Here is a 13,774-nt window from a genome sequence, read left to right on the forward strand (position 1 = left end):
CTTGTTTTAATTACTACAGCATTATCTCAACCAATACAGACTAGTGTTAATTACTACAAGAATTTATTAACAACACATAAAAAACAACATATTAAAGCTGAAAGCTCAAGAAAACAAAAATGTTAGAAAATATTTAATAATTACTATTAAGTGTGAAATGGTTATTGTAAGATTGGGTGAACAAATGGTAACATCTAAACGAAAAAACTGAATCTAATGTGGCTTTGGTCAATCTTTCAATGTGTATTATTATTTGTCATTATTGTAAATAAGATGACATCATTATCAAGGTATTCAAGCCATACTGCATTGCAGTTTTGTCTCCAGGCTTTTATACAACTGGCAGGTTTAAGGAAGTTACATAAAGATTTAACTTGATGTTTCATTACAGAAAAAGAAAAGGATAATAGTTCTTGAGCATATTTATAATAGCTGGCATTGGCTTTTGAAAAGAGAATAGATACAGTGTTAAATATATTGTTATACAGTAATACATTTTATACATAATAAATAGTTTATATATGATAAATATTAAAAGAATATATTAACATAGAGAGTAAAATAAAATATTAGTTGACATATATATGCTTATTAAAAAGATATATGTTTAATATAAAAAGTGTTGGTATCAGTACACTATAAATAACAGGCTATAAGAGTTTATGAAAATGCCCAATATATTTAAAAATATCTAAACTGTAAACAATGTCAAGCTCACTTTTTAATTTTAGGCCATTTATTATTTTATTCATGTATTTTTCGGCTTGATATTATTTTTGCCATAAAATAAATATGTGATAAATGTCATTATTGTATACTGAGAAAGCTATCCTGCTTGTTATAGCATATCTATACCAGTGTACACATTTTTAAAATAAAATATAATATATAGGTAGAGAGAGAAATGCATAAAAGAAAGAAAACAAAAACATGTGATTTATTTGTTGAATGTATAATCAAAAACAAATCTTGTTGATTCTTGGGCCTGCTACTTTAAAAAATTTCTGTTGAGTTCAAATAAAAATACATATAAACAAATTGATTGGCTCAACATAAAATTGTTCAAATCTTACATTAGTGACAGGCAAGCCAAAAAGCCTTTCTCTGTTGTTGTAGATGACAGCATACTGTTGGGCTTCCTTAAGTTGTTTGTTGATACGTCTCATTTCATTGGCCACTTCATGAGCCCTGCTGATCTCAGTGTAGCCTGCCATACCAGCCACAGCCATCTACCAATCATAACAGTTTAAGAATAGTTTTTGTAAATAAAGAAAATAAGTTTTATTCTTCTACTGATTTGTCCTATTAAATAAAAGCACAAAATATTTTTTGACTCTTAGCTAAGAAATATTAAGATAAAATGGATTGCCATTCTAGATGCCAGCTCTAAAATTTTCATTCTTGTGACTTAGCTTATTATAGAGAGTTTATAATTATATGAAGTCAGAAGAACCAAAACTTAAAGCAAACCATAAAATATATTATTTCAGCATGTTTCAAAGTCCACTCAGTTAAGGACAGCTGGTTTGTCATTCAACTAGTAACATTACACATTTATTTACCATTAACAAAAATGAATTTGTTAAATGCTTTAGTCAAAGTTTCAATTTCAAATTTACTTTCATCAAGGAATAAGTAAATTGTAATATAATACTGGTAACTTTTCACACTTATATTCAATTGTAAAAAAAAAAATTGGGTAAACTGTAATTTACTGTAGTTTTAGTTCCTAAAGTCTCAATTTCACATTTACTTTCATTATGGCTTTAGTAAATTAAGATAATTTAATTTAATATAATAGTAAATAAAACCTGAAGTCCATCAAGTTTGTCCTCAAAGCTGGTCTGGTCTGACTGTTGCAGTTTACGGAAACGTTCTTCATCTTCAGTTAACTGTACCAATGTCTGTTCCATTTGAACTTCAATCTTATGAGGCCAGCCAATAGTAGTCCATCTAAACATTACACAAATATTTGTCATAATTACACAATGAGAATAATTTAACATTTTTGTAACTGCAAGTACTACCTTGTACATTTTTTTTAAACTGCAAGTATGACCTTGTGGCATTTGTTTAACTACCTAACAAATAGGGTTTGAGTTCAAATTCAATGGAGACAGGGACGATAGAGAGTTAACTCAAGTTGATTTCTGTTTGCTGGGCATTTACTGGCAGAATAAAGATCATATCTCAAATACCAACTCCCTCATATGTTCTAAAAGAGATGGGACCAAAATACATTGGGAGGAGCATGGACATCTGCTATACAAAAATATTATCCCAATGATTCCATTGACAAGCATATTTTAAGTATTTTTCATAGATTTCCTTTTTTAAGTAAATATTTAATTTTTTTAAATTTTTTTTCTTTACAAATATGCAAGCAAGTAAAGTTTATTTAGCATTGACTAAGTTTAGTTTTCAGAAGATATTTTCATTAGCTTACTTTGCAGCAAAGTCATCAGTGGAAAGGTTGTAATAGAATTCTTCAATCAATTCATAGTCACTCATTGCTTTCTCTATCAATTCCTGTTAGAAGTTATAAGCCTTATAATATCATAAATAATGGAAAATACTTTCGAAACAAAATTACTCTTACAACAATGTACAAATAAGAAAGAGAAGTAAACGATGTAAGACTTACACTGTGTTCCTTAAGTTTCTCTGGGATTCCTTTGATCCATTCTCTCATTTCTGACAACTCCTCAATACAATTTGGCTTTTCATAAAGTTTGCGGCTGATCATTTTAAACTCTTCACATGCCTTTGGAGATGAAAAAAACAACAATCATTAAAATGTGTTACCTTGTAGTCTATATTTCCAGAGGCTTTAGATGTTTTCAACAAAAATGAAACTTAGTCACATACTCAATTACCAAAGATAAATTATGAAATCCCATTACATCAAAAAGAGGCATGGTGGCCAAAAGGTAAAGTGCTTGGCTTTTTGAACTGAGGGGTCCTGGATTCAGATTCTTGTGAAGACTGGGATCTTAAGAATGTCTCTGAGTCCACCAAGCTCTAATGGGTAACTGATACTAGTTAGGGAAAAGTAAAGCCATTGGTCATTGTGCTGGCCACATGACACCTTTGTTAACCATAGGCCACAGAAACAGATGACCTTTACTGTAGCCTTTACATCATCTGCCCTATAGATTGCAAGCTCTAAAAGGGGAACTTAACTTTTTTTTCCATTATAAAAAATACAATTAAAACGAACATGACTATATCAGATTCTGTTTAATTTGAAACTTTTACTAAGTTATGGTCAAGCAACACTGTTGACATCATGTTTATGTGTATGTGTTTGTATGTTCTCTTGGTATGAAAGTTCACATTGTATTGCTGTGTTTAACCTGTGTTATGGAAGATTATGCTATTACAGAGTCTGATTTACCCAGCGTCTAGTGTTGTTGTCACTTTTTGAGTACAGTGTTCTTAAATGTAATGTTAACTGTATAAGTGTATCTTATTTAAAGCTAACAAATACCATAGACTAATGAATGAGTATAGCAAGGCTTAGTATAGATATTGGATATTTCAACAACAAACAGTGATGGCCCCATGCTCATTATATCAAGGTTTGATTATGATTAAAAAGAATAAAATGGGGAAAAGAGTGGGGAAAAAAATGCTTGTATGTATGCATGTATATTAATAAAAAGTTGATATCAAAATGTATTTCTATACTTACATCATCAGCTTGTTTTCTCAACTGCCTGGCTAAAAGTTCCAACACAGCATTGCTCAAGGCTTTTCTCTTTTTACCCAAGGCTTGTCTTGTCCCTTCAGTGTTGATAAAAAATGGGCCAATAATGATGGAGCTTGGCACAATGGCTTCCAGTATATCCTTCTCTTTCAAATGCATCTCAACTTCAGCTTTCACTTCCTCAGCTGAATGTCCAGCAGATTCATAAGCTCTGTTTAATTTGAAAATAGTCACTCATTATATAAACAACATGAAACAAATATTTTGTATGCTAAATATATGTTGTTGTTTTTTGTTTTGCAACTAAAACTTACTTGACATAGGCGTTTATGTCCAAATTGATAAGCTCTAAGTATTTCTCATAAGCACGAGCATAAGCTTTCAAGGGCACAAGCGACTGCTGGATAGAACGTCTGATAGTGTTTCTCAGATCTTCAACTGGTGGTTCATGTTCACCAACTGATTCAAGCAATGGGATGCCTGACCAAAATATTTCTTTGAGAATTTCCTAAGAATACAAATATAACCCATTTAATGACACTAAATACAAAAGTGCATATAATATATTGTAGGAGATCAATGAAAAGAGAATGCTTTAAATTATAGACATTAAAAAAAAATTCTGTTTCAAAAATTGATTATGACTACTGTGGCATCTCATGCCAAATATTTTGAAACAGTTGACTTAGTATAATTTTGTGGCTTTATATTGTCTAAATAAATAGATAGCTCAATGTATTTTAAGAACACATTTAAGCTAACAATATGATATCCAATTTAATCCAAACAAAAGTAATTGGAAGAAACCAACCCTTTCAAGCTGCGGAACATTTTGTGTAGCTTGAATGCCTTTATCAAACAGAGAGATCAAAGTGTTTTCAAAGCTTGGTAGACTGGTACTGAAGTGAACACCTTCCTTGTCCATGACCAAATCAATTAGAAATAGTGCATTCTTTCTAGGCCTAAAGTAGACAAGGAAAATATCAAAATATGTTTTACATTCTGTATGAATAGAAACTACAAGAAATAAGACACTCTTTCTAGGCCTAAATGACACAATACTGTTGGTTATTATCTTATTTTTAAAAGATGTCTTACAGTTTGTATAAATATGAGCAGCATAAATCTCTTATTTTAGTTTCAAAGAGACAAGTACTAAAGAACAATAATCAAAAGATTTTTAGTCTCTTCATTTTTTTATTGTATATTAATATAGCCCTATGCATATAATATTCTTGAATATTTCAAAATGTTCCTTTCATAATTAGGTTCTAAAGGAGAGTTAAAATGATGGGCTAGGCAATCAGTAAAAACAAACTTATAACATTCTCTGACAAAGAGATAATGTAGAAAGACTTTACTTGAACTTGCTATTGATCAAATCATCTCCCCAATTGTAGTCTTCATTCAGCTCCATGGTAGAAGTACAACCATCTACCACCATTTGTGTCAGACTCATCAGGGAGTCCTGCACCAGAAAACGCATAGAATCCTGCATGATGAACTTCACAGTTTCCATAAATTTCTTCAGCTTCGAGATCTGGTAGACTTCCCAGTTGGTTTCGTGAATGTTGAACCAGCCTTTGCCAACTTCTCGCAATGCACCTCGAATGTTGTTACGCATAACTGTGATCCAAGTGTCTCTTAGAGATAAGCCAACCTGGCATTAAGTTGTAAAAAAAGACAATTTTAAAATAAGACTTTTAATTGGACTTTATATTTTTGACCATTTGAAACATTAAAAACCTTATTCACATCATCTTTCTTTTTTTTTAGACATTCTTTCTAGAAGAATATTATGAAATTCTGTAGTAAAGTGTAAACCACAAGATAAGGCAGCCATTACATCAGGCTAACAGACTGTAATAAAGAAAGTGACCCTATGGCAGGTCTAGTGACAGATTTTACTGTTACAAACAAATCTCAGTGATATGCGCGAAAGAATACATCACTAGAAATATATCAATATCAACCTGTGTTGTCATCTGTGACTGTGTCTGCTCAAACTCCTCCAGCCTCATTGGCTTAGCTGTTGGTATGTGGTAAAGACTCATACAGCTCACTCTGTTGCACTCTGTCCTTACTTTTCCCATGGCTTGGATGCTCTCTGGTAGTGTCAGCAAAGAGTTAAAGGCAAAGCCATCATACTGCTCATCAAATGGATACTTTGGCACATCTGGACAACAGCCTGATTAATAGATATAAGCAGGATCAGATTTACCAATAAATATAAGCAGGATCAGATTTACCAATAGATAAAAGAAGGATCAGATTTACCAATAGATATAAGCAGGATCAGATTTACCAGTAGATATAAGCAGGATCAGATTTACCAATAGATATAAGCAGGATCAGATTTACCGATAGGTAACATAAGCTATAGCTTAGGAGCCCAAGGAAATATTTAATACACATTTTAAACATGTAACATCTGGACTTAAATAAAGGGCCCCATATCTCAAATAGCTTAGGGCCTTTTCAATTCTAAATATGGCAATGGATATAAGAATAGATAAAGTTAAGTTTATGGTTTCTAAAGTCAACTATAAGTTAGATATTGTGTAGCAAGCCTATTGGGTGAAAAATTATCTATTCTACGTAAGTCCCCTAAAGAGAAGGTCATGTTTTCATTTTGAGCTGAGTCAGTCCAGAAGTACAATTCCACAGCTTCTTTCCTTCAGATCTTACATAAAAGAATTTAATGAAGTATATACAAGTTGGTAGGGAAGTTATTTCTTTCTCTAAATGTTTCATATTAAACATCTGTTAAAGCACACAATTCAAAATACAATTAGCTTAGTTTACTGCTATATCCGAATTCTTTTATTATGATGATTGGATTATTGATTTATTCTTGAAGAACCACAAAACAAGTCTTATTCATTAAAAGCTCCAATGTTATTAAGACAATAAAATGTCTACAATCCAGTTCTTTCTTTAGTCTCCAGCTCTTCCTTCTAGCTCAAACAAAGTCCAAGACTTAAAATACATTTTTGGTCTACCATTTTATTAGTATTTTTACTCATTCAATTAATAAAAACCAACAACATTCATCTTTATTAAATTACTCCAATTTACATAAGCAGCAATTGCGTCTCATGTACCTGAATCAAGTTATCTAAATTTAAATATGCTGACAAAAAACGTTTCTGAGTTAGGAGACCTGTAATTTACTTGTGCACATGTTTCCACCAGCCCCCACATTAACATAATCAAAAGCACTAACATTCTAAACAAATGTCTCAAAATCAACAAAACAATAAACTACCAGTGTTAGGTATTGCTTTCCCATAGCTCTCAGGAACTGAGACAAAAGCAAATGTGATGGGGTCTTCTTCAACAGTTTTCTCAAAGATAATTCTGTTCATTGATCTACAGAAATCAATGTTAACTTCTTTTTCCAGCACTTGAGTGTAGTCTTCAAGGCTATAAAAAGATAAAAAAAAATAATTGTGTAATTCAGCAGATACATACATACAAATATAACATAATATAATACATAACATGACATCACTGGACCAAATCCAACAGGTCATCCAATGTCCAGTACATAGCAAGATACTAGTTGGGAAGTAACATTGCTAGTGACCAATTTCTATGGCTCAGGAGGATCTAAGTTTAAGTAAGTAGGAATATACTAATTAATTACATACTTTTTGCCTTTGAAGCCAGGAGCTGAGTGTGCCCATTCAATCATTCTTTTCAGTGATGCTTGATCTAGCTCTCCAACTCCATCCATGGGCATGCAGTCTATGTACAAATTGTATCGAAGCTCAGCCTCACAAACTTTCCTTGATCTGAAGGCTGCTGCCAATCTATCTGCAAAAATTCGAGGATCTTCTGCTCTGAACATTATGCGGATTCTTGGAATCCACCACTGTCCTGGAAGAGACATGCGCTGGCCATTGTCCAAGATTCCACCATTGATAACAGTTTTTCCTTCCTGGTCCACAATACGTCCCTTTTTGTTGCACAATTGAACAAGGAACAGTTTTGTGTCAGCATTATAATCCAGGACACCAATGTCAAACCAACTGTACACAATACTTGGATCTGTGGGAGACTCTGAAGAAAAACATCCATATTGATGTATATTTCATGTTTTCAAAATTATGATATTAAAATTAATTACTTATGATTTAAAATGCCTTTAAATCCTGTTTCACATAAATATTTATAGGTATATTAGTATCAAAAATATATTGATATACTCAAGTGTGTCACATACTAGACTCAATTATAATCATCAAAAGTCAGTAGTTTTCAAACTTGAGAATCTGGTAATTGAAAGTTTCCTAAAGAACAAGACACTTGAAATAATGAACTACTCCTCATCCAATGTGCCTATCATTACAAGATTAGTATTGGCCTCTTGACCTCCACATTTTTATACATGATAATACATTTTATCATACTCACTATTTTTGTCCTCTTCATTTGTGGGAAGCAATGCCAAGCCAGGTACTGGGTATCTTATGCCATTCTGTGCCCCAAGTTTGATCCATTCTTCAGGTGTGCGGCAATCAAAGTCATTATCATCAAATATATCCAAAGAGAGATATGGAGGAAATGGAGCAGGATCGGAATCATCTCTGTTCAAAAGAACCAGACCATCTGTCTGCTGCTTTGGCATTAAATGTTCTGTTTTTAAATATCTTTCTTCTAATAGTGTCTCAAGTTTAAAGTTCTCATATAACCGACGTCGTCTGAAACAGAAATGCATGTTAAATTCAATATTGAATACCATCTGAAAGGTTTATTTTTAACAAAAAAATTTTTTTTAAGTTTCAGGCATTCAGGTACATTTTTAGCATTTACATTTAATTATTAGTCAATCATAAGAATAATTGAGTTATAGAGTTAAAAATAATGCAGTAATAAATCATGACTTATTCAGCATGCCAGGAATTGTGATATAAGCCATAGTCCTGCTTATGAGATTCATCATTATAATTAAAAGTAATACCTATAAAGGTGAAATATTATTAACTCTTTCTCTCCTAAATGACAATACCATCGTTGATTTGACCTCATTAAGTTAAATTAATGTTTGATTGTATAAACTTTACTTTGTGTTATATAAAAAGAGCATGCATTTCCCTTAAATTCTATACCAAATAAAACACTTTCTGATAACAAACAAAAAAGCTATAGAAGCTTAATCATAACAGGGTAAAAAAAATAATAATGAGCAAAATGAAGAATTCTGTAGGAACTTGTAAAAAAATTACAGAGAGAAAGAGTTAAAAGTACTAGCTATAGAGATGAAATATTATTAAAAAAGTACTAGCTATAGAGATGAAATATTAATCCCTTTCTTTAAGCCAACAAACCCCCAGTACTTAGGGCCTACTTCATAGACAATTAAAGTTTGGATGCTTGGTTGTTATCTAGGTTTGATTATATATAAATTGTTACTTAAAAACTTCACATACATGAGATATATTAAAGCTATCCCAAAAAGTTTTGATATAGCAAAGTTCTGTCACATGGTTTGCTTTTATCAAATATAACTTTCCAGATACATACCTTTCAATCTCAATTTTTCTGGGATGATTTCCAGGTTTTGTAAAGAATGTCATCTGAACTTTAGGTTTGAAAGATGCTGGATCAAAGTCCTTAATTAAGAAATACATAATGTAATGCATTAAATACAATATAAATCAAATAAGAACATAAAACTAAAATGTTATTTAACCTTGGTTAGGCCAATAATAGAATATGCATCCTCCGTTTGGGACCCCTCAACTCAAGAAAACATTAAGAAACTGGAACAGACACAAAATAGAGCAGTGAGATTCATAACAAACGAATATTCACATTTGACTAGAGTAACACCTTTAGTAAAATCACTAAATTTAGAAAGCCTTCAGGACAGAAGGCTCAAAAGTAAAGTAGCAATCTTACATAAAACACTGAACCATAATCTTCAAATACAAAATTTAATAAAATACTCTGAAAGACACAAAGATAAAGGCACATTCCTCGTCCCATATGCTAGGACAAATTTGTACAAATACTCCTTCTTCCCTAATGCTATTAGAGCATTGAATGGGTTGCCTGAGCTAGCCAGGAAAACCAGTGACTTGGCAGAATTTAAGTCACTGGTTAATATGCATGACTAAATGCATGACGCGTAGGACGTAATCATCTTCTTTTTTGAAGTAACGTCTGCATTATATAAGATAAGATAAACACTTGATGACGACTATGCTTGATTCTTAAATAGAGAATTCTTTAACAATCATCTTCATTTAGTTATTTAGTAAAGATTTAAGAGTTTGTTGAAACTAGTTCACTCACAGAGACTGTAAGATCCTCTGTACTTGGTCCATAGTTTTGTTGACTGACTTGTTCTTCCACATCTTTGACTTCAACTCTAAAAGTGCCGGCTATTGAAGATGATGTTATTCAAAGTTATTACTTTTTAAAAAATCAATGTCATAAACTAATTGTTAGTATTCCAACCTTTGTTTTGTTGTTTTATTTCAAATTATTTACTGTTTTCAATGTACTTATTTTTTGTGAACTAGGGACATTTCAAATGGTGCTTTTTAATATTGGCTAAATATTTTGTGCAATTTTAATTGAGTTGGTATAGACACATTTTAAATGATTTGATTTTATTAATTTCACAAAGTTGCATGACTTTGTCATGGTCACAATTCTTTGTTTTATATCTACACAGCTAAAACTTTTTTAATGAATTTTTTAGTAGACAATTGAAATCAAACATTTTAGTTTGATAAAACTACAGCAAAAAAAGATTGTGCGGACCATCTCACCACCAACTGAGCTTTATATCATCAACAACATTTGTTGCTAAATAATACACTTGTTGTATTATAAGGTTTAATATTCAAAGCTAAATCTATAGATATATTAGTGAACCTTAAATAAGAATGCTAGAGAATCATATAAATAATCTTTTATCATTTATTAATAATGTCAGCACATATAAAGCAATGGGTCACACTAAAATAGACATGAACAGAGAAGAGAGAAAGGTTCAGCAACAAGTGAATGCCTACACATATAAATGTTTATCCATGCTTAGATCAACCAAATTATAATTAATTAATGATTGCTAAATAAAATTATAGATAAAAAGAAAACTTTAAATAAAACAAAACAAATTTTGCTCTACAATTATTCCAATTATTTGATTTACATCTTAGGATAATCCAGCTGACTCTGATTATCAGAAATGCCTTTTTTTTTTTTTTTTTTTTACACATTGTACAAATATAATTTGAAATATTCAATTAGGATTTTTGTATACTCTTAGGGGCATCAAGTCAATTTCAGCCTTAGCTACAAGAGGTAGGTCCTATAAGGTAGTTGTTAATTGAGGAATGTAAAGTCAAAGTGTGGGCTGAAAGTAAAAGTAATGTACCCCCCTTTCAGACATTGTGATCTATGGGACAGATAATTAAAAGGTCATCCGTTTCTTTTGCCTACAGTTGACAAGCAAGGTATCATGTGGCCAGCACAACAACCAACCACCTTTACTTTCCTCAACTAAAGTAAGTTACCCATATGAGTTGGGTGGACTCAGGGGCATCCTTAAAATCCCAAAATAGAAAATACCATTCTTCATTGAGGTTCGAACCCTGGACCTCTCTGTTTGGAAGCCTAGCACTGAAAGAGGAACTTTTTAGAAGGGAGTCAAGTTGATATGGATGCAGGATAAAAAAAGGTTTTAGTGCTAACATCAAAAACTGATGAGCCTTATGCAATAATAAAAAAGAATAAGCATAATTAATTGTGAGAAGTGACACCTAGCTACCTAATGGTGTGTGAAGTTCTTTGCCTACTTCCCATAAGGTGCCCTGCACCATATCAGGTCCAGTAAGAATACTCTAAAGAAATAAAATCATACATGTGAGCAGTGATGCTAATCATGCAAAGAAGAAATAAAAAGGAAGGTAAATATTTGTATGACATTGACATCTTCATAAATATGCAAAATGTAATCAAAACAATAAAATAATAAAACTAAATTTATAAAACGGTCTAATATTGTTATAATTACTAGTAGGGCTCCACCTTTGTGATAAATATGAGCAAAATTTCTTTTTTTTTTTTTCATAAAGATAGCTATGGAGCCCAATTTATACTTTAAAATGCCAAAATTACTGGGCAAAATTAGGTTGGGTCTAATTCAGCATGGTTTGCCTCTCTTTTTACTTTGCTAAGAGATACTTTTGAAGACTAAAATTCTAATGCTCAATGCTCCAAACCATGAAGAATAAGAATAAATCAACTGTTAAAAGATTAAGTTTAACCTTTGGAGCATTTAGCATTAGAATTTTAAACTTAATCTTGTAACAGTTGATTTCTTATTTTTAGTAAATTGCTGTTACATTAGCTGAATCAGCATTTGGTAATGTTGTTTGCTAAAATTTAAAAGACTTTTTTAATGCAATCATATGCTTTAGGTTCCAAATTGTATTTTAAAAATTTCATCGGTATTTGCTGATAATTTCACTTATAGAACCCTTCTTGAAAGCTAATTTGCATCAATGTTCTTTTTTCCCTTGAAAGTGTCAGAATATTTTCAATGCTATCAATATATTTAATGTACCACCCTACAGTATTTTTACTATTTTCTGTATCTTTCTGATACCACATATAAATAGTATTGTAATGAGTAATTGTTCCAGGTATTTACAAAAAATAATTTTGTATTTATCCCTCTGAATACCTTATTTTTGCACATATAACCTGCAGGTTATACAAGTTTTTATAAACAAATAGCAGCTGTGTAGTGTTTACAAAATTTATTTTACTCAGAAACATAGCATAATGGAAACTATAAACATACCTGTGGTCTTTATACCTCCAATACTTTGCTGTGGGATTGTGAAATGTACATTGCAAAGTTTTATTAACATCTCATTATGAGCCTCAAAAAAACAAATAGTACAGATGATAGTACTTTATGTACTGGGAGTTTACAGCAATCACACTTTCCACTGTCAAGAGTGGGGGGGGGGGGTGTAAGATGTGAGATTGTGAGTGTGTTTGTTTATTTTATTAGTTGGTTTGTGAATTGTTTTTATCACTGCATTTTCAAGGGGCGGGGGGGGGGGGGGGGATAATGTTTCCTGTGGTCAGTCTAGCAGTTGGAGAGCTGACCTGGTTTGAGTAGGGTGCTTGTGATTGTTTATCAGTTTTTATGCCTAGCATAAGGAGATGTTATATTATTTTTGCTATGTGTGTGAACAGACTATTTGAGGGTAATACTTTGTGTGGCATTGATGGCCTATGTTAATTGAATCTAGTCTAAGCGCCCTGTAGTATTTAATTTGGGCACATTTAGTATTTTTAGTTATTGATGATTGTGTATTCAATGTTACATGTGTAACCTATTGTTGGCTGTAAATAAATACAAATTGTATACTCCTTCATTGAGTGTATTGTATAATACTTGTACATGTGAAGGTCTGCATGTGAGAATCATACCCCTACATGAGCTATATCTGTATTGAACTAACCCAAGTCCTTCTTTACACCCACATGTGGGGTATATAAGGGTATGGGTCCTCCGATTTTGTTTTTACTTATTTTGTAATTTGTATGGGGTATATGCATGTTTTGTTTATACATGTGTGCAGGGTATATACGCAAAAATCATTGGTCATATAAAAGTTACAAAACTTTGTTTTAAATTTGGATTCAACTTAAGAATCTAATTTAAAATAAAGTTAAATAATTCAACGGTGGTTAAGCCAGCAGTATAATGGATATAAGTGAATAAAGTGCTGACTAGTTTTCAAAAAAAAAAAAATTAAAGCATTAGGTGACATCACAGCAGTCAGACCTCTGGTTCATTGTCATTAAACTCATTGGTCACCACATCAGAATAGAAGCCTCTCTGCTTGATTTGCGGATACACCTTTGAAGGATCCTTGATCTCAGCTGTAGTTAGGTGACTCCTGTCAGTAGTGAATGGTCTTCCATGGGAGCTACGCACAGATCTTGCTGACATCTTGATACCATCAATGTGAACAAACCAAATAATTACATTGGTCAAACTTTTAAACATTTTTTTTTACAATC

At 31.9% G+C, this 13,774-nt stretch overlaps 1 protein-coding gene across 3 annotated transcripts in view; it reads right to left on the bottom strand.

Annotated features, from left to right (window-relative positions):
• The window catches only part of LOC106057602 (dynein axonemal heavy chain 1-like), a 57,776-nt gene that overhangs the window by 43,353 nt on the left and 649 nt on the right, over positions 1-13,774 (bottom strand). For all 3 annotated transcript variants that reach the window (XM_013214854.2, XM_013214852.2, XM_013214853.2), the window contains 16 exons: positions 13,536-13,703; positions 11,499-11,571; positions 10,013-10,101; positions 9,239-9,327; positions 8,129-8,415; positions 7,363-7,774; positions 6,978-7,135; positions 5,683-5,897; positions 5,071-5,369; positions 4,521-4,671; positions 4,024-4,217; positions 3,695-3,920; positions 2,645-2,764; positions 2,447-2,529; positions 1,812-1,953; positions 1,074-1,229 (listed from right to left, as the gene is read on the bottom strand). In XM_013214854.2, the coding sequence (XP_013070308.1) occupies positions 1,074-1,229; positions 1,812-1,953; positions 2,447-2,529; positions 2,645-2,764; positions 3,695-3,920; positions 4,024-4,217; positions 4,521-4,671; positions 5,071-5,369; positions 5,683-5,897; positions 6,978-7,135; positions 7,363-7,774; positions 8,129-8,415; positions 9,239-9,327; positions 10,013-10,101; positions 11,499-11,571; positions 13,536-13,703 (2,862 nt within the window). The remainder of the gene's footprint in view (positions 1-1,073; positions 1,230-1,811; positions 1,954-2,446; positions 2,530-2,644; positions 2,765-3,694; positions 3,921-4,023; positions 4,218-4,520; positions 4,672-5,070; positions 5,370-5,682; positions 5,898-6,977; positions 7,136-7,362; positions 7,775-8,128; positions 8,416-9,238; positions 9,328-10,012; positions 10,102-11,498; positions 11,572-13,535; positions 13,704-13,774) is intronic.

This window comes from Biomphalaria glabrata, chromosome 6 (genome assembly GCF_947242115.1).
Source record: "Biomphalaria glabrata chromosome 6, xgBioGlab47.1, whole genome shotgun sequence".
NCBI lineage: Eukaryota > Metazoa > Mollusca > Gastropoda > Planorbidae > Biomphalaria > Biomphalaria glabrata.